The sequence below is a fragment of the Chroicocephalus ridibundus genome, chromosome 4 (assembly GCF_963924245.1).
Source record: "Chroicocephalus ridibundus chromosome 4, bChrRid1.1, whole genome shotgun sequence".
In the NCBI taxonomy this organism is placed as follows: Eukaryota; Metazoa; Chordata; class Aves; order Charadriiformes; family Laridae; genus Chroicocephalus; species Chroicocephalus ridibundus.
The window spans coordinates 20,618,602-20,639,415 of NC_086287.1; the positions used below are offsets into that span (position 1 = coordinate 20,618,602).

A 20,814-nucleotide genomic window follows, 5' to 3' on the forward strand; every position below is an offset into this window, starting at 1 on the left:
ATCAAGTCTCCATGTTTTAAAGAGGCTTTGCAACCCTCCCCCCAGCCGCAATGCCTGGCTATTCCTCAGAGCTGCACAAATCCCAGCCGGTATCTAGCCACACCTGCCAAGGGTAACAAGGATTTCGTCAGGCTTTATCTTATCTAAGCAGTGATGTGGCTTGTCTTCCTTCTTGGGCAAAGCTCAGCAGCTCTGCATCTGCCAAGGAGGGGAGCTGGGCAGCGGCCAGGAGCTTCAGCCTGCAGTGATTCACACCAGAGCAGGATGGCTCTGCTGGCCTGCCTGTCCCACCACACAAGTGACCGTACGTTTAGTCCACAAGCAAGAGTTATGGGGAAAATAAGGCTCAGCAATATTTACACATCTCGCCTTCACCTCAGCTGCTAGCACAGGCATACAGCTCACCTTCCCTATACACAGGACAGCCACGCCAGTCCTTGCCAATAGATAAGCCAGTCGATTTTATTTTACAGGAATTCAGAACATTTGTCCAGAGAGAAGACTTCAACATCCGTCACGCTGTCGACCTACAGGTCACCTACAGCTTAAATTCCCAGCTCAGTTTCCCCCTTCTCATTTCATAGAGGGGAAACTGAGGCAGATAAAGGCATGACTCTTACTCAGAGATGTTTTGCTGAATGCGATAGAGAGGTATTCAGCTATTACAACAGTGAGGGCCATCAAGTTCTCCTGTATTATGTGTTAGATGTGCCTCCCCACACCTGCACCTCTCCCAAGCTCCCACTACACCCAGCCAAGGGCTTACAGCTAGCCTGCGAGTCTGCAATCTGCTTCTAACTCTCCTTTTCCAGAGGCTGGAGTCACCTAGCTATGCCTAGACATAGCTGGGTTTTTTTCCCCAAAAAGGTTTGCTTCCCATAGCCTAAATAACATATTTAGACATTCCACGAATTTATTTTTAACACCACAGCTACCAGTCCTACTCCTCCAAAAGTCTGCAGATATCCTGCTGGTTATTCTTTTGAAGAGCTTGAGATAGGAAGGAATAAACAGCTACTGTTACCTCAATCGCAGAGCTACAACTGGACTTGACATTTTTCAAGCTGTCACTGCATTGCTTTAGCCTTCATCCAGCACATGTGCTAAAGGCTAATTCTTTCAAAAAGCTGTAGAAGAGGTCTTAAGAGCTCTCCCCTTACTCATACTCTCATCTCGTCTTCAGAAACGCAGGTTGCTTCAGCCCATGATGCATCATCTGCTGTGAATGGTGACATCCTTGCATTCTGCCAGGATCTTACCAGCATCACAAGCTTGGGACAGCCCCATGCCCAGACAGCACTGGACCACCACAGCAGGTGTCAGGAGGTTCAGGGCTCCGAGTCACATTTTTAGAGGTCTCCTGCCATCCTCAGAACAACACAAACTTTTCCTGTGGGGCTTTCAGGTGTATGTAATGCTCAAACATCCTTCTGATCCAAGTAGTCCCTTCCACATAGATGGGGGCATTAACTGGTGCAGAAAAGTGATATGAAGTCTTGAGATTAAAACTAGAGAAGAAGGGACAACAGGTCCTCCTTCATATGGCATCTCTGCTAAATTAACTGCAATCACACACTTCACTAGACAGAAAGAAAGCAGGGATGTTACAAGCCTCTCTGCTCTCAATCTTACTACTTGACAGATTTTCTTCCAGTTATGCCAACCAGAGGAGAGCACTGTACCCTTCCAGAGCATTGTACCATACCCCATTTCCTCCAAAACAAACCGGCAATTAAAGTCACAGTCTCTAAGAGCACAAGACAGTATTTGTTCCTGCTTTAGTGCTCTGTGACACATGGCTAAGAGAAAAACACTTGGTTAAAAAGTCCGCAGGGCTTCTCAATCATGTCACCCCAACCCAAACAAACCACAGGAAAGCCCACCATGGCTCCAGACTTCATTTTAAAGTTCACAGTACCACAACTTACGTACAACCCACAACAGACATTAACCTGAGGTTTGGCATCATTGTCTCACAAAGCTCACAATATTTGTTATTCCATTTGAGGCCCCTAAGTCTGCAGTCAAGTGAAATACTGAGATTCAAATGTTCTTGGCAGCTTATACAGACATGCAGAAATCTCCAAGACAATCAGAAATCAGCATAAAAATTCAAATTAAGAACACGATTTTCAAAAAAACCCTCCACATATGTAATTCCATGGCACTTTTTTTTTTTTTTAAATGTCTGGCTGATGGTTTTTAAAAGCTTAGGGCTGGCAAACCTTTTGAACGCATGGCCTGAGAAGAGCACATCATGCTCGTTGCCACAGCAGAAGCAGGCAGGGAATACTTAGTGAATCCACCCCAGTGCCGCTTGCACAGCTGCAGAGGTAGGGTTTGCTTAGCAGAATGTGCAATTAGGTTCATGCATAGGGAAATCCTTCTCAGCATCAGTCAAGAAACTAAAGCTTTAGGATGCAGGATGGGGAAAAGAGAACATCGCTAGACAAATATTAGAGGGGGTAATCAGAACAGCAGCATCTCCCTTTCAAGCTACTGGGCTACCCATACCTCAACGGATACACAGTGACAAAGCACAGAAAGCCTTACTAACCGTTGCAATTCCGCTATTTTGATGCAACAACAAAACAGACCATTCAAGATTCAGACGCTCAAAGTAAACCAAGTATTTCTACCTCAGATTTTATATGGACAGCAAGCAAAGGTGTCTGGCAGGAACAGAGAAGACGCTGCTCCGCTCAGTGGAAGACGATGCATTTGCTACAGTTGAAGTTTCTTGACACCGTCTTTAAATGCGAGATGAGCTCCTGCAAGCAGGGGAGGAGAGATGGGAGGATTCAGTCCTCAAAGCAGCCTTATCAAATCAAAAAGATTTAGACAGTGAGTAACATGTGGGCTCTATTATGGAAACCAAACCTAGTTTATTGTACATAAGGATCAATATCTGTAAAGCTCTCTGACCATGAAGAACATTGTGCATGGAGCTGTGCCCATATGTTTAACGTTACTGACAATTGTCCTCATTGCATTAGTTTATTCTCTGAGGCCGCCTGACAAAACCATGAGTAACAGCAGATCCCCAGCACTGTCTGTGTGCTGCCAAAGACAGCCCCACATAGAGTCCTCCTTTGCCATACAATCTTCAGATCAGTAGATGGTAGGGTCTTCGTTCACTGGATGCATCGAATTGGGGTGGAGGGAGAAATTTTCCTATTTAATGGTGACAAAACAGCCAAGCAGACTTTCCAATCAGACAGTTTTTACTACCAGCTTAGCTTGCTACAGCAGAGGGACCACGAGAAAAGCGATGCTCTGGAGAATGAGAACAACATTGTTTTCCCAGCAAGGTAGCTTCAGAGAGATTTTATACTGTCTTATGAAGGATCCTAAAATGTTATGCCTCAGGCCTCGCATCAGTCTCTGTGCGGCAAGATGCCCGAGCAAAGACAGGATTCTTCTACTCCAACCCATCGCAGTTTCTCAGAACCTCCTCTGGACCACCTGAATTGGCCAGTGGAAGGACAGACTAGACTGCCTGACTGTTGATCTAGAAAAGCGATTTCTGTAGCCCTCAGGAGATGTGTGTATACGTATCTGTATATACCTGCTTATATGATCCTCAGAAATAAATACAGCTCTAGAACACAAAAAATAAGATGCAATTGCCCCTGAACCTGGGTAAGTCAAGGCTAGAAGTTACTGGTACTCTGATAGCCCCTTGATGCACAACAGCTATCATCTCCAACAGAATAAGCAAAGACTCAACGGGTCTAAACAAGCAAGCTGTGTTTGGATTATCCTGCCTCCTCAGGATATTCCTGAGCACGGTCATGTCCCAGTGTCCGAGGCAGGCAATCGCTGGCCTCTTTTCCCCTTGGCTGTTTTCAGGAAGTCCTACAGGAAGGACCTGAGGATCAACACAGAAGTTCACCAAAGTGCATCCCATGCGCACGGGATGTTAAAGAGAAAGACGCTGCAGTCTTAGGAGAGGGAAAGCTCTGGTATTTTTTCCTTTCAAAGAGAAGGGGAAGCAGCACTAATGCAGCTGCCATAGGGATCCACGGCAGTGTCACCTGCACCCAGATCACGGCAAGAAAAAACGCTCCCTGAACAGAGGAGGCTGAAAAAAACCCAAGAAAATAAAAGATCTCCATGCGGATGCAGCACACAAGACCAAAGCCCCTGAAATCCATCCCACAGGAGCCTGCAGACTTCAAAGCAACAGAAGAGGGGAGAAAGTGGAAGGGACGGCAGCCCCCCAGCCCGGACCCCACCAGGGCAGCTCTCCCCATCCCAGGGCCACAGCTGCTGCTACGCCCGAGGAGCGGCATGTGGCAGAGAAGGCGGCTTTGCACCGGAACGTGGATCCTCCATACCCGTCCTTTGCCGGCAAGGGACCACCGACAGCTAGAGACTAGGCAGGTGTGTCGCTCTGCACAGGCAAGGACTCCCTCAGAGCCCCCCAGCCCTCCGCTGCCCTCTCCCCACACTGCAGGGGAGGGACGGGGGAGACCGACCAGGCGGAGGCGGAGGCGCCGGGGGGCCCCTTCGCTGGGGCGGCCGCTCCCCAACACCTCGCCCTCCGCCTCGTCGCCGGCTCCCGCCGCGGGCTCGGGCCGCTGAGGGGGTCCCGCCCGCCGGGCCGGGCGACCTCGGCCGTACAACATGGCGGGGGGCAGCCGCCATAGGGGGAAACCCTCCCCACAGTGAGGGGACCCGTCCCCTGGGGCAAAGCGCCCTCAGCCCGCCCGCTCGCCCCGCTGCTGCCGGCGCCGCTGCCGGCGCTGCCCGCCCCGGGGAGCCCCTCACACCGCTTACCTGATCCGGTAAAGGGGGAGCGGAGCGGCGCGGAGCGGGCACCTGCGGCCGCCCTGCCCGGGGGAGCGGGCGAGCGGAGCCGCCGTTAGCGCTGGAGGCGGCCCCGACCCGGAAATGAGGGAGGGAAACCCCGCCGCACGGCCGGGCCGCGCCGGGCCGGGGAGCGGGGCGGCCGCCGCCGGGGCCGGCTCCCCCCGCCGGCCGCCTCCTCCCGCCCCCCGGGAGAAGCAGCAGCCGCAGCCACCCCCAGCCCCGACCCTAAACCGCCCCCAGGACACGAAAGCCGGTCCCTGCGGGCAGCCGCTGCCCCGGCAGAGCCGCAGGCATCGCCCGGCGCCCCGGCTGGTGTGTGGAAGAAAGAGCAACTTCGGCGATTAACGGCACCGAGTTGGGATGTTTGTTTTTTCCCTGTCTTTAGGGCTGAAAAAAGCTGTTTGCTTTATCAGATGCATGCTAAATAGTTGATTACAGCACTTGTGCCCGTCCTGTGATAGCACATAACAAAGCATCTTTCTACAGTTCACTGCGGTCAAAAGACTAGGAAAAGAAGAAGAGCCCGAGCCCCGCAGGACCTACCAGAGACCTGCAGTAACAAACCCCAGCCTCTGTGGTGGTGTTCTCCCTGTCCCTGGGGATGCCGGTGCCTGCTGTCCCGGAGGAGAGGTGTGCGGCTCCCGGGGCTTTCCCGGAGCCCAAGGGCCGCCGGTTCCCCTGCACCCCAGCTAGAGCCTCACCAGGGCATCCCCTGGTCCCTAACCGAAATAGACATACGCAACAGCCAGGGCATCCCTTGGTACCTAACCGAAATAGACAGACCCAAAACAGCCAGGGTCATCTCTCCCACCAACTGGTAAGCAGAGGTGTTAAGAAACAGGGATCAATTTCCCCCAGGGGATGCCCCCGAATGGGAGAGTTTGAAATTTGTGAATAATTTTTCACTAACCCTTTGAGAGGTGCCAAGCACCTGCAGTTCCCACAAGATGGTGCTTAATTCTTCTTGGAAACCAGGGTCTATCCGGAAGCTCCAACGAAACAGAGACTAACATAATTTGGGTATTTTGGCTTGAGGAAGTCAGAACTGGGCCAAAACGCACCATTTTTTACCTCTAGGTCAATGCCCCATTCATCACATGCTGATGCATGTTTACCCTGAGAGGATTTTGAACAGGATAGGGCTCAGCAAAACAGACCCACACCACACAGTACTTTCAAAAAATATTTAATAAACCTTTAAATGGCAAGGCAAGCAACCTACCACAGACAGGTAAATATATTGAGAATTTTTTTTATTAGAAGGTATATTTCTGCCAAAATAAATAGTTACATTTTCTTCAGCAAAACATTAGAAAAAAGAAACAGGAGAAAAAAAAAAAGCATCAACAATTTAATACTGAACTTTTAAAGTGACTGTGAACACTACTTAGTGACATTGCCATGTAAATACATGACTTGTGTATGCTATTGCTGGTGTAGTTGCTGCTCTGACATCAGTAACTTCCACAGGATCTCCACGTGCGTTGTGTGCTTAAGGGTCTTCTCAAACTCAGCGACAGCAGCCGAGCCCCAGGACCCTTTGAGCTCAAAGAGCTGCTTTAGGTGCTGTTTTCAAGAGCCAGAGAAAACCCCAGAAAAGAGAGGTATTTATTTCAGTTACATTTCTCAGTCTTATGTTTGGAAGTAGAGGTTTCCCCTCGCTGTGCAGGAGGGATAATGTGGATCCACAGAGTGGGATGGATGCAGTTAGACTGTCCCAGTGCAGCTGCCTGCAGACTGGAAACAGAGCAATGTGCCACTGATAGGCAAGGGGAAGGAGGGAGCGGAGAGGGGAGCAAGTGCTGCTGCACTCAAAGGCAGGCACTGCAGGGACACGGAGGGCGGGCTGGCCGGCCAGAGCCCACTCCTGTAAAGGCACAAGCTGTGTTTGGCACAAACAAACTGGCAGATGTGGCAGCCAGGCGAGGTGGTCCACTCTCTCAATCATTTAAGGGGAAAGACGGAAACAAAGCTTGAGGAAACTGTTGGCAAGGTCCTCTGACTTTGGCAATGCTGAGCCCTGCCACCCACCAGATCTGGCAAGTGTTTAGCAGAAATGGGCCCCCAAGGGAAACACGCGGAGTTTCAGGTATTTCTCCCACGCCCGCTTTGGAGAAAGTGAGAGCTCTTCTCTCAGAGGAAGGAGTGAATTACTAGATTCATTTTTTAAAATGGACAAAACCACTGGGGAATATACAGTAAGTACTAGGGACACCCCAGTGCTGGCAGATAACAGATCCTCTTCTATTCTCTGGTCTGAGTGTTGCAGGTACACAGCCCTCCAAGTCACAAGCAAACAACTTAGGTCCTATAGATAGTGGTCAGGAGTGAAGTATTTTCTCCTACCCCTTGAAAATCAGCTTGCAACAGTATTAACAGCAGGGCAGGCAGCAAACCAAACCCAACATACCACACACATGTCATGGCTTACAGAGCATGCCATAGACACGGACTGTTGTGCACAACATAACACAACTCTACAGTGTTGTACAGGTTAGGGGCTGGTTAGATGCACAAGAAGTTCACCATTAGTCTTGTTAAAAGCAGCAGGTAGTATCTGTGTCACAGGAAGGAGGAAAAAAAAAAAAGGTGGATTCGTGAATGCACAGACCCTTTATGTGAAACAGCAGAAACAGCAAGGGTTGTGACTCTTGCAGAGTTCAAGTGAATGCTGTAAGGACAATTGGACATGGACTGCAAGGTGAACTTTTGGTCCAGGAACCTGACCTCTCAACCACTGTATAATGGAGAAAAGACAGGCCCTGGCAACTACCCACTGGGATGTCTAGCCACACATTTTGCTGAAGAAGGGACTGACTGCTACAGATGGTAATCTTGTTCCTATGAACTTGACAAGTGTAGGTTAATCAGCAACTGCTACCCAGAAGGTAATGCGTGCCATGAGGTACATGTAGAACAAAGGCTTGAAGAATTCCAGTTAGCACTATCACAATAAACCCCTCCATATCCTATCACAAGGTTTCCAGGGATTTCTAAGAAATGGGGTCTGATCTAGACAAGGTAGCATTGCATAACAAAAAGCTATGCTTCAAAAGTAGCCACAGGTCTTTTCCTGCATCAGCAGGCAAGATCTTCCCTACTTTCTTCATCCTTTGTAATCTGTGATGAATGAGCAGCAAGAATTTCAAACAAACGCATGAAACTTCTCTTAAGGAAGAATAGGGTAGTTTGGGGTATTTTTGACAGATCTGCAGTTCCTTTATCAGAGCTTAAATCTATAAAGCCAACAAGCTATCACACAACAGCCATTGCATCACTTGGGGAATAAACACAGACAAAGAAAGGGTTAATACAGAGTGGTGCTTTCCCAGTATCCGTTCACACCCTGCAAATTAGCATAGGGAAAACAGGAGTTTCCTCCCTGAAGAGTTAGACCTTTATATTTAAAGCCAGGCTTTGGTTTGTGGTTACAGTTTGAAGTGTACAAAAGCTTCTCTATGAGTGATTAACATAATAAGCTAAACGACAGATGAAGTAAAAGACAGGATGAAACTCAGGCCTTTTACCAGGCACAGCAGTTATGTCTTGAAATGCACAGACCAGAATCAGCAAGCCTTCTGGATCAGAGCACTGGAAGACAGTGGAACCGGCCCAGTCAGTTCTGATGCAAAAGGAGAACAGAGGAGATCCAGGGGATAAGGGTGCCAAGCTGCAGTTTCTGAGTGCACTCTGTTGCCAAGACAGTTTTATTTCATAGTTTAGTGGTTTACATAATCACTCAGTGGTTTTACCAGTCCAGGAAGAAGGGATAAAAAAAATAAAAATAGTTGCATCATTTTCTCCACCCATATATTAACACAAACAAGGCAGAGTCAAAAGGGCAGCAGCTTCTAAGCACAGGATTTTCCTTATCCAGCTTTGCCCCTCACAGATGTTTTGCTTCTGGATGAAATGCCTTCATTCTTGCCACTAAAGATCTGTATGTTCCTGCCAATTGCTCTCTGTGCATTAGGGACAAGAGACGTGCATTTGGCAAACTAAGCAGCTGTGTATGTGCCATTCCCCCAAAGAAGGTAGCCCAAAGCAGTGGAAGAAAAGAAATCCCACACCAAACCACAAAATGAACACCTTTTCTCAATCCCAATTTTCATCAAATTCATCCTGTTCCCACTAACTGACATTAGCTTGTTGCTGGTTCACTTTGATTAGAGTTATGTCCATCTAGCAGTAAGCTTTTTCTGCAAGCTTTAGAGAATCGTAAGACTGACTTGTTTTATAACCCAGTATTCCTATTCTGGTTTCAGAATCCTCCATTTTTTTTCCTCTTCCTGTAGCGACTTCCCTGTTCCCTAATTGCCTTAAATATGTGAAGCTTAAGACTAAATCTGACTGCATAAGTGCAGGCCCACTTCATAAGCTATGCAGGCCCTTGTTAGGTTACATCCAGGAAGGGCAGTGGGGTGATATTCTAAGTCAGAAGTTCATATTTGCACTGGTGTCTCCCAGACAGTCGGTTAGCACCACACCATAGTCTGTTGCCTCCCAGCTTGCAATGGCCACTGCAGAAAAGTCCTGATGCTTATCACAGTCTCCACCACAAACACTCAAACCCACACCCAGTGCACAATTGTGCTGGTAGGAAATAGCACCCACCACCTCACCCACACTGCTTGTGCAGATGTGATTGAGCAGATTCACTACTTTGTCCGGCTATTAGTAGAACTTCTGGGATTATTTTCCCTTTCTAAATCAAAGGTGCAAAAGAGAGTCTATTATAAATCACTATTCCACGTATACACTATGTAATCGGCTTCAGATACCTTGTCCTGCCCCTCAACAAAGACAGCATATGTTTGCTTTGGCCAGTTGCATACTGTTTGTGCTAGGAGAGGTAGAAGATGCCTCATGCAGCTAGACACGCTGCAAAAAAAGATACCAGGAGCTGGTTTTGTGTCATAGTGCGAGGACTTAAGTTTAAGTACATGCAATCCCCACAGGAAGCCACATCTTACCCTGTGAGGAACAGAGTTCACGCTTCTGCACTGCAAGTCACAACCAGACCACCACTGAGAAGGCAGTACCTTACAAGGCAGAGTCCTGCCAAGCTACAGACCCACTAGCTCTGGTCCTTGAACGGACAAGACAAAAGCAACCAGTTCCAAGCAGGCTGCATGTGCACCAACACTCCTAACTTCACTTCCACTTCTCATGCTCCTGCTATGGCCAGCTGCAGAGCTGTACCTGTGAGCCACAACGCAAGACAGGCAAGCTGTGATGCTGGTATAGCTACAAGCCTAAATCCTTCTCACTCCAGAGCCTCAACATCCAAACTCTTCAAGCAGCAAATAGAGCTAAGCCCCAGCTTGGCAGGAGATCCTTTCTGTACCATCCACTTGGAATTTCCTTCAGTTGTACGGTCCCTTAAGGAGCTGCCGCTGTCAGATGCGGCCACTTCCCCAGCACTTGCTGTGACACTCCACCACAAGCCACTCAAAAATAACATGCCCTGCACAATCTCACCTTCCTACAAGCACTTCACATTGCTTCAGCTGCTAAGCTGATCCCAAGATAGTCAGGCTGAGCTTTTCCAGGGCAACCCCACACTAATTCCATTCACAGTGACAAGAATGGGGCCTCAAATTACACGTTTCCCTGGAAAAAAATTCAGTCAAAATTACTTCTTTAAAATAAGCTCAATGACTTACTTGACAGTCAGAGTTCAAGCTGCAACAGTTCCATGAGGACAAAAAATCAAAACAGGAGAGACCACAACAACATGAATCACAAATACATAACTCTTCTACATTTCTGCAGTCCCAGTGCAGTCTGCAGCAAGGCCAGTTCTGGCTTCCAGGGGGGATGCAGTTAAGGGACAGAGGAAGGGATGTGGCTTCAGCAAAGAAGAAAGTCAAGAGGAGATTTGGAAGCCATGAGAAAAATCAGTTTGGCAAGAGGCTACTTCATCTTTCAGTAGCACAAAGAGCTAAGGGATGTCAGATGATTTAAGAAAAACCAAGATTCACGCTCTAAAAAACAAAGGAAGCTAAAACTGTATGAACTTGAGAGCGTCATCTACGTCCTGATTATTTGGCGGTAAAAAGCCAACGTCAATTCAAAGTGCGTTATTTGGAAGAGCCCAGCTGGATCAGCATCAGCCTGGCCATGGGCAATGGCCAGGCCTCAACACCAGTCTAGAGCAAGGTATCAGCCCGTGTGTGTCTTTGAACACAGAGATCCTTTGCTTGGCCCAGTGGGCAACAAATGGCTACAGTCAATTCCACCAGTCTCCATCCTGGGGAAATCCCCTTCGCAGCATATTCAGGAGCACAGGGCAGCCTGCTGCTGAGGGATGAGACTGGTCCCACCCTACGTCCACTCCCCTTCCCACCCACCCTCATCCCCTCACGGCAGCAGGCTCAGAAGAGTGGCAGGCACTCTTTTGCACAGTCTAGAGGTGGAAGCTTTATCTGAAACCCTTCCCGAGGGAAGAGGGAAGCCTGCATGTCCACGTTGATGCAGAGTAAGCCCAGCAAGAGCTGGCGCTGGTACTCCTCCCACTTCATCATGACATCAGACACAGAACGGTTGCTTCTCAACCACACAGGCAGTGCTTCACCACAAGCTGATGTGGAAGAAATTGGCAGGCTCTGCGGCCCTCCAAGCTCGAGATGATAGTAAAGCCTGAAAGGCAAACACATGCAAAGAATCAGTACATTGGGAAGACTTGAACACGTCACCAGACCAGAGCTCCAGAACCATACAGATAGTTTGTTTTACCAAATGATTTTAGTCAGAAGTCTGTGTGCATGCCTGTTTTCCCCCCCCCACATCTCTTGATTATTCAGATCATGAGCTCTTGTGGGTAAGAATCACTCCTTCATACTAGGATCTGCATCACAGCTGGGACCCTCTGCCTGCTACTGTAACGTGCAGTTTCCTATCCTCATTCACGCAACAGTCTTACCTCAGCCCCAAGCCACAGCTCACTGCAGGGAGTTAAATTCAGAAGCAGAGGCACACACACAGACCCAAAGCACCGTGTCTTATTTTGAAACCCTCTAGTGTTTGCTGGCCGCCCTAGTGCCTCCCCACCCCAAACCAGGCCTAGATCTTGAGGCAGAAAATGTCATTTGAACACAAGTAGCTCTTGGAAGCCCAGGGGACCCTGGGCCAGCAAATGCCACACAGACAAGCACCTCTGTCTTCTACAGAGACCACAGAATAAGCTGGCGTATTGTTTTAATTAGACCTACATCTTCTGCCCTATTGCTATAGGAACAGCTTCATTACAGGGTCTGCCCTGCAATGGGAAGAAGGAAGGAGACCATGTGTTGAGTCTATCCAACAGTTAAGGAAGCCAAGAGACCATGGACCAGATTTGCATTTTAGAGTGGGCAGTAAATCCTTCTGGTCCATTTGTGCCTTACTTGCTCTGCTCCAATGGAGTAGTCTGTAGAAGTCAAAGGTGAAAGGGGAAATGGAGGGGTCCTCCAGAACAGCGCCATGGAGGACACCAGCCATACCTGGCTGAAAGATGGCTGCCCAGTTTCTTCTTGGCTTTCTTCACAAGATAGTTGCAGATTTGAGTCATCTGCTCCCTCATCCATCTAATATCCTCAGGGATATCTGGAAGCCATTCAAACAACCTGGGAAAAGGCAGGAGATAACCATCAGTTGGGCCAGAAAAAGAACAGGATGGAAAGAATGCCAGTTTTGCCTCCTATCAATGACTAGTCATTATTTTTAGTGACAAATGCATTAAGAGCCATTTACACTACCATTCAAAGGATTAAGGGGAAGAAGCTGTGAAGGATGAGACAGGCCAGGAACTTATTCTTCACATTTTGTGTCTGCACTTTCCGTATTTTCCATCCATTTTCCGATTTGGAAAGGTTTTTCCCTAAGCCTTTCTATCACGAACTACCTCCTTCCAGAAACTCTTCATAGGGTACTTCATACTAAGAACAAGTCTGACAGACTTGCCTTCCCAGCCATGTAAGTGTAGAGGCTGGAAATGGCTGGGACTACACTACCTCTCACCCCAGTGGTTCCACCTCTTCTGTGGTTTCTACTTTCATCGCTGCACTCCCAGTTCAGAAGTCTCTCTTAAGGCTCCAAAATTTACCACCATTTTCTAGGGCAAAGTTCCAGCACACAGACGTCTTCCTGCAAGCTTCAAATATTGGCTGTAGCTAAATGACACATGAAGGTAGGAAAAGTTTTGGGTTGATTTTTTTTTTTCCCCTCATGTCCGGTAAGCAGCAGGAACTCTTTCCCCAGAACTCTGGCACTGCAGTGTTAGAGAGGATCCTACTCTCTGTCCATTCATGCTCCACCAGCTACATCGCTGGATGCAGCTGCACTGTGAAGAACATCACTGAAGGAACCAGCCAAAGACCTACCTGACAGTGAAGGAAACTGCAGACTCCAGAGGCAGCATATAAGGGACCATCATTGCTGTGGCCACACGTATAGGCAGCATGTTGGTAATACCAGTCAAGAAACTTCTTCTTTCAGCACAAGCCTCCAGAAGAGCTGAAGACAGAAGAGAACATGGCTGAATCCCAGCAATGGGACTATATCCCTTTCCTTGCCACACCCCAGAAGTTACCCAGCCTGAGGTCTCCCCTCTCCACCTTCCACTTCTTAAGGAAGTCTTGCTCAGGGTAGTACTTCTCTGAGCACAGAAGATAACAGCAGCTCTTAGCTTTATCAGACTCCCAAAGGAGTGAGCAACAAGATCCCCTCCCCTCCTTACCATGCAGAATACTGTCAAATGAGTCAACCTCTCCCAATGCAGCCTCCCCAGGGCAAGCCACAACTTTATCTAAGAGGCCCCAACTCCATCTAAACATCAGCGGGTGCCAGTTCAATCCCTGGGTTTGGCCAAGCCTAGCCACAAGCAATACCCTCAGATCCCAGTAATCCTCTGAAGTGGACCAGGCAGCACAGGAAGATTGCCTGGGCTCTCTCACTTTGGATCATACCTTGGTTCAGTCTGGGAGGCAAGTGTTCGAAGATGTGCTCTTCAACAACAGCAAGGGCAGTATTGTCCTCTAGTTGGTCCTCAGCTTCTGTTTCTTCATCTTTCTTCTCTCCTGGGGGGGCTTCTATGGCAAGCAGAGGACGGCCAGGACTTGGACGATGAAGGAGACCTGAGAAGAGAAGTCATACCATAAGGATGATAAAAACTAGCCACACTGCCTTGCCTGGCCTTTACAGTGTGAGTCCTCACTTCACCCTAACACCCCTCAGACAGACAACACACCTAGCCTCTTTAGCTTACATCTATTGCAATGCTTACCACAATGAGTTAGAAATCTTGCTGCTTTAGTATCATCCTCTCTTTCCCGAGCATAAATTCTAACTTTTCCCCTTTAAGTATTCCAGCGTGCTGTTTGGCAGTGTTTTGTTGCTATAATCTACCAGTAACCAATCTTGCAGGCAAGATTTCCCTCCTGCAGCTCAATCCACAAACACAGCTGCATGACTGCTCTTATCCCAGTAAGGTACACATCACAGAGCAAACAAATGTACTTGATCTGCTGTAAATTGACACTAGGTGGCATCAAACACACACTCAACCTATTATAACAGATGGAGGAAAGAAAGTTCAGTGCTTGTATGTAGAAGAGAGTGAAACAGTAGTGTCAAACTGTCAGGCGCTGGGGGCTGCTGAGGTCATGCCTGCACTCTGCACTGCTCTGCCACATTAGACGTACCCTAGCTGCACGTAAAAAGGAGGAGGATATATGCAGGAGATCCAAATGGCACCTAACAACTGTTTTGGTGTAGCACTGAGCACATGCTAAGTAGCTTCAACACTCAGTTGTGCCAAAACCACCGCCCTGGTATCAGAGTGGTTACAGTCCTTCTGCATTGCACTGGAAAGGTGTCCACTCCACCTCTGCTTCCTGAAGTGCTAGCATAGACGTCTTAATGGAAATTCCATATTCCGATATCTGAGGCACAGCTCAATTCTGCCCTTCCACCTTTCATATGCACCATTGGCTATCCTCAAAGCCAAGTGACCAAGACTGGCATAAAAGAGGCAAGTCAGTGTAGCTTAAAAAACACCCAGTTCCTTACCATTCTTCTTCAGGAAGTGCAGTGCATCCCGATAGCCCTGCTTGCACATGTCCCGCAGCACCTGTGGGCAGAGGAAGGCAAAACCAAGTAATTTAGATATTGGCTGTATGAGCAAACACCCAGCTCAATGCTGGCTTTAGAGGAATTCTGCTGATTCCTGAGCTACCCCAAGGACATGTCTCATCCTTGCCAGCTCTTCCCAGGCTTTGAGCAGGAATGGGAGGTTTAACATGAATACATTGGAGATGGGAATCACAGGATAATCCAGATTGGAAGGGACACCTGGAATCCCACTTAAGTACAGGCTTAGAGTTGCAGCCACCTCATTTCCTCATCTACAGCTGATGCTGCATTGAGCAGTCTTCAGCGAGTCACTCTGACAAGCAGCCCAGAATATTTCCCAGCAAATGCCAGGAAAGGCCACTGTGTTTGCAGATAAAACCAGCTAAGACTAGAGAGGGGGCAGGAAAAAACTTGTCCAATCCCCTGTGCGCCTGGCGCTGCAATAAAGAATACCTGCTTAATAGTCACCAAGGCTACTGAGTCTTAACTTCGGCATTTCACGGCATCAGTAGTTCAGCGCACGAATGCACACTTGTTATGCCCAAATGCCAGGGCTATCTGAGGCTGCATTTGCTCAGAAGCGTGCAAAGCTGTTTTCAGTGCCACCTGCTCCACTTGCACTTTTTAGGAGACAGTCACTGGCTGCAGGCTGGCAGCTCCATCCTGACCTTAGAACACTCAAGAGCACATTGGTTCTCATGGCCGATACAACCTTGTTTACAAGTGAGCCTAAGTTCCTGGCAAACACCACTCTAGAGAGAGCAACATGGGAATACTTTCCAAGAAACTGCTACCACCTAAATTCCAGATCTCTCAGTAGCAAAAGAAAGCCAAGCCACATATACAACCTTGTGCAGATGGTCAAGGCTTTCCAAGTCACTAGGTTGATAATGTCAAGGTTAAAAGCCAGACAAACAAGAGATACAAAACTAACAGTGTCTGGAATCTTCTGCAGAAGTGCACAGTATAGCCAGTGCCTATCTACTATCCCCAAGTTCTGGTACTGCCAGGAAACTCACCTGTGGCTCTGGAGGAAACAGAGCCTTTGAGAGGCGATAGAGGTTGCGAAGGTTGAACTGGATGCTTGTATTGGTGACTCTCAGCTCATGGATGTTTGTGGAACCATCCCGTGGACAGATATCACTCTCTCCAGAGAATGGAGACACCGTGATTGTATTCTTCAGCTCATATCGTGGCAAGTTGTCAGAAATCCCTCCGTCAACGTATCTCTGAAATCAAGACAAAGGAAGCACTCTTCATTCTTGTAACTGATCAATTGTTCATTCTTTTAACTGATCAAATGTTCATATTTGTGCCAACAATTTGGGAAGAGAATGGAGTATATCCACCAGCACTGGAGGAGTCAAAACCAGGGACAGCACAGCTGTCTTGTCTGTAATCTCCTTTTGCTAAGTGCCTTTCCTCCTACGGTCAAGTGTGTTGAAAGGCATATTCACTTGTGTGACTGCTGACTTACATCTCCTATGGGGTTTGACCGCTGTCCAATTAAATAACATGACACACCAATGACCACCTGCAGTGCAAATTAGCACTGATCTAAGCTGTCACACTGTGACATTGTGCCATTTTTCACTTGTGTTTAAAATGAATACGCTCAGACACGAGTCCCCACTGGCAGAAGGGTTGTTACCTAAGAGTAAAACCACATGATTTGTTGCTAGCAGGCTTATCAAGCAGCAATACCAACACACGCATACACATTTGGAATCTACTTGCTGTGGTGTGATAACAGAGTACGAGGGACTTGGGGTTTGCTCCTAACAGGCACCCTCTTATCAGAGAACGTCCTGTACCTATGTACCATAAACACACTTGCGCTACCCTTGCAGTAAGAGCAACCCCAGTAGCATATACTCAATTCAAAGTATTTGTTGCAGTACCATAATTGCACAAGGAGCTGAGCAAGACAATCCCTATCACAGGCCTTTGGCAGAGCAAGCAACACGCAGAAGATAAAAGGAAAGGGATGTTGGTCATACCAAAAGAGCAGCAAGTTTGAGACTGCAGAGCAAAAACTCAAGCTCTTGTGAGCCTCAGTTAGAGAAGAGGCCTGCTGATTTTGTATCAGGGTTGATCGTGCTATTTGCTGCCTGGAACCCTTCCCTTTGGATGCGTTCAAAAGCAAATCATCATACAGAAGCTACACACCCCCGTAAGCAGCACCTGTAACATCTTTCAGCTCTCTGCTGGGTTAGGAGCTGAGCTGGCAGAGACTGAACTCAGGCAGAGCATGGAAATGCTGATCAGAAGAGGATCTGTGTCATACTTTGCCTTGTCTCACAGGCAGACTGACCACCAACATCAGTCTTTTGCCGCACAATGTCTAGGAAAATGCTGGCTGCTTTGCCTGGAGAGTGCTTTGCATTCTGTTCTCCCTTGCTTTACATGGCAGACAGGCACAGACCTCTTCAAGAAGCTCCCCTGAGCCTGGGGAACAGTTCATAGGCTTTTGGGCTGAAAGCAATCAAATTCAGCTATAGGAATCCAGCTCCCATCGAGGTGGCAGGGTGAGGGTGGACTGCACAGTGGGTTTCTTGGGAGCAAACTAAATCTCAAGACTACCTCTGCATACAGCCTACAGGTTCAAGGGAGATGGTTTGTGATTACAGTTGTAGGCTACAGCAGCACTAACTTGTAGCACAGGGCATTTTATCCTCATGTCAGGTCTTGTTCACCAAACACAGTATCAAGAGAGACACAGTTAGAGGCTCCTGCACCACCTGGGTTTGGGCAGTGAAGAAAGTGGAAGGATGGGATAGATTAAACTCAAGGAGAAGTACACCCTCTTGGAAACAGGAACACTCAGCTTGCTTACAGGATGCTTTCTGGACAACAGAGGTGCCAAAATCAATCGAACCCTCACCCCCTTTTAAAGTGGGCATCAGTCTTCCGTAAGCCAAAAGCAACTATAGCAAACTGTTAATTGTCATCATGTCCCCAAAGCTGCTCCACTGAAAGCCAGACTAGGCACAGCTAGAGTTGGAGACATCTGGCTGACTCCCTCTGCAAGGATGAGATCATGACAGGCTAAGTGGGAAGAGGACAGAGCAAAGCAGGCAGCACACACTTTGTTTGAAGACCGAGGTTAAGTGTTTTAGCCACTTAACCAAGACAATAGTTTTGCAGTAAGGATGCAGAAACTTACGTTTCCCTGAGGGTGGCAGCATGAGTGCACAGATGCCGTTAGGAAGAAGGCTTAGCTACAGTAAGGCTGACAGGTAAAGCCTTCTCACTGCATGGAAATCCAGGAATACACGTGCAAACCCCACTCTTTGGTTCCCCAAGCAATGCCGATTAGGATTCCTTACTCAATACCAGCTGCCACTTCTTTGGATTTGCGTGAACCTCCAGTAAACCCAGCCTAATCACTCTCCAACCTCCTGCAAAGCCCCTAACAGCACAGAGCCACAGGTTGGAGCCCCCAGTTGCCTGCAGGTGTGAGCAGCAGCTTTTGGGAATCATTCATGGACTGGGGTAATTTCTGGGGTGCCCAGTTCCATTCCCTTATTGTGTCCTCCCGTGCACAGGGCCCCTCACTCATATGAGCTGATAATTTGCTTTTCGACTCTTGTTAGGGATTCATCTCACCCATGTGCCATAGACAGTTCACAGGGAGAGCGTGTGTTGACAGGTCAGTTATTGACCCTTCCATTTCTCTCTATTTGAGAATTCTTTTTTTTCCTCCCCCCACCCATCTTCATCATCCACTCCATGGGACTACTAGAGCTCAGAGACAAGAACACTGCAAAAAGATCAGGAGGAAGACAGAATATGGATTTTACACTTTGCACAAAACCATACTGCCTTGCAAACTTGTCCTCATGCCAGGGCCTGTCAGTCTGTCCTGTGGCAAATACAATAATCAAAGGCATGCTAGAAACCATGCAGTCCTGTTTCAAAACCTTTTGCCAGGCTCATACCCAATCTAATTTAACCTCTTCCCTTGCCAGCTCCCCCTTCAGAGACAGAAAGGGCCATAATTTTCTGGGGAAGAGGTAGGAATTAATTTCCTCATCTCACATATTCCCTCCCCACCTTTCCCCATGAGGAATCTTGACATGAGAAGTCACCCTTCAGTGTGCCAGGGCAGCTGCACATTCCAGAAACCCTCATGCTGTACGCAGTTTTGGAATTTTGAGATTTTGCCCGATTCACACTGACCTCAACTAGCCCCAAAGAGGTGTCAGGCAAGAGCCACTGCTATGCTCCCACCATCAGTGGGACAAAACCTCTGCCTGCAGTTTCTGAGCAAATGCCAAACCATTCTGATTCTGTCGCTTCTCTGAAGTGTTGGACATTGTACATTTCTTCTAGGTCATTTCCCTACTCAACATGCTTGCACAAGACAAAAACGAGCCAAGTTGTATATTATGCAGGAGCAAAACTGACCTCACATTTAGGACACAGGTAGCAGTGGGAGCAGATCTGATGCTGTGCTCTGACAGACTAAGGCATCTTGGTCAGGTCACTTATGGGAAACCAGGGCACACATACATTAATAGCAGTCCTCCCTCTCCATTTTGACCACTTAGTTTGCAAACAAACAGCTTTTTAACGTGTGCATTAACCTATGTAGCACAAGGGGAGTCCAAGCTCAACTGAGGCCCTTAAGCACGACTGCAATATTCAGAGGTGCTCCAGCTCTGCACAGCTTTCAAATGTTTTCATTTCTAATATGCAAACACAGAAGAGAGAAATTGCTCTAGAGAGCCTTGGGCAGGATATTAGAGAAAGCTCTTGCAGGCAGCAGAACACTATTGTCAGAGGAAGGTGAGGAAGTTCAGGAAGAACTCCATGGAAAAGAGGTTTGGTATCAGCACCACTAGTTAAAACCCCACAGAAAGCGTCAGGCACATGGGAGAGGGACTACACTCATGATTTCTATCCTGGACCCAAGTTCTTTCCACATGCAGAGGGTTGGAGCCTCAGTGATGGAAAGCCCTGTACCAAGCAGCCAGAAGAACTATCTGCTATGTCAGCCATCACTTGTCCAGATTGCTATATATTACTACCATGGTAAATCCTCTAGTCTTCAGGACACTTACAGCCAGCATTTACAGGCAGCAGTGGGATGAAGGCACATCCACTGTTGGAAGCTATTTATTTGAGAATTTCTCATGCCTCTTCAGGCTAATTGCTGCCATCAGACAGGCAATAGAACTGCCAAAATTGAGTACCAGTTCTGTTGTCTTATTCATTAGTACATGATTTAATGAAGGAGCATCTTAGAATCTTACTTACCACTCCACGCAAGGTTGGAGGTATCAGCCCACAGTAGACAGGGATAAAGGTGCTGCAGACACAGGCCTGAGGGGGAAAGAGATTCAGAATGTGAGAGGCAGATCAAAGCCTACTGAACCTATTACTCTTCTCAGAACACCACACTGGCTTGTGCTGACAATTATACTCCAGTACTAACGACATTTGAGAACAAGGCAAACCAGAACTGAATGCAGTTCCTGCCTAGCCCTCTGCAGTAAGTTTTCATTCACCTGAATCAGCTCCTCCTTGGAATTGAAGTCTGACAGTATCACATTTTCTCCATCAGAAACCCGTGTCAGGGAAATACCCAAACGTCCTGCTACAATCTCATGCCCATTCTCTGGCACAGTCTTGGACAGGCAGATCCGAATGGTCTTCACCAAGTTGAAAGATGGGTGGAGTGGGCCTAAGAACCTCTTCCGGGCTTCTTTTGATACTCGAATAATGCTGGCGCCAGCCTCACCTGCAATGGGAGAAAGAAAAATGCATCATGAAATCCTAGCAAAACCAGCCTTCTCCTGCACAAAGTAAGGCACAGAAAAGCCTCATTCACAGCTTTACTCAGAGGTTTCTCCCCAATGGCTGATACACAACTCAAGACAA

General features: G+C 47.9%; 2 protein-coding genes across 7 annotated transcripts in view; both read right to left on the reverse strand.

Annotated features, from left to right (window-relative positions):
* The window catches only part of CRACR2B (calcium release activated channel regulator 2B), a 49,704-nt gene extending 44,672 nt beyond the window's left edge, over positions 1-5,032 (reverse strand). For 5 of the 6 annotated variants that reach the window (XR_010070697.1, XR_010070698.1, XR_010070699.1 and 2 more), the window contains exon 1: positions 4,783-5,032. The gene's annotated coding sequence lies outside the window, so the exon portion shown is untranslated. Of the gene's footprint in view, positions 1-2,639; positions 2,772-4,782 lie in introns of all 6 variants that reach the window. The other variant, XM_063332089.1, reaches the window with a different exon arrangement.
* Positions 5,033-5,985: 953 nt separating this feature from the next.
* The window catches only part of PNPLA2 (patatin like phospholipase domain containing 2), a 31,185-nt gene continuing 16,356 nt past the window's right edge, over positions 5,986-20,814 (reverse strand). Inside the window, exons 2-9 of the mRNA XM_063331955.1 lie at positions 20,442-20,674; positions 20,191-20,256; positions 15,948-16,157; positions 14,866-14,926; positions 13,764-13,931; positions 13,179-13,311; positions 12,300-12,422; positions 5,986-11,457 (exon numbers count right to left, since the gene is read on the reverse strand). Of these exons, the coding sequence (XP_063188025.1) occupies positions 11,193-11,457; positions 12,300-12,422; positions 13,179-13,311; positions 13,764-13,931; positions 14,866-14,926; positions 15,948-16,157; positions 20,191-20,256; positions 20,442-20,674 (1,259 nt within the window). The 3' untranslated portion in view covers positions 5,986-11,192. The remainder of the gene's footprint in view (positions 11,458-12,299; positions 12,423-13,178; positions 13,312-13,763; positions 13,932-14,865; positions 14,927-15,947; positions 16,158-20,190; positions 20,257-20,441; positions 20,675-20,814) is intronic.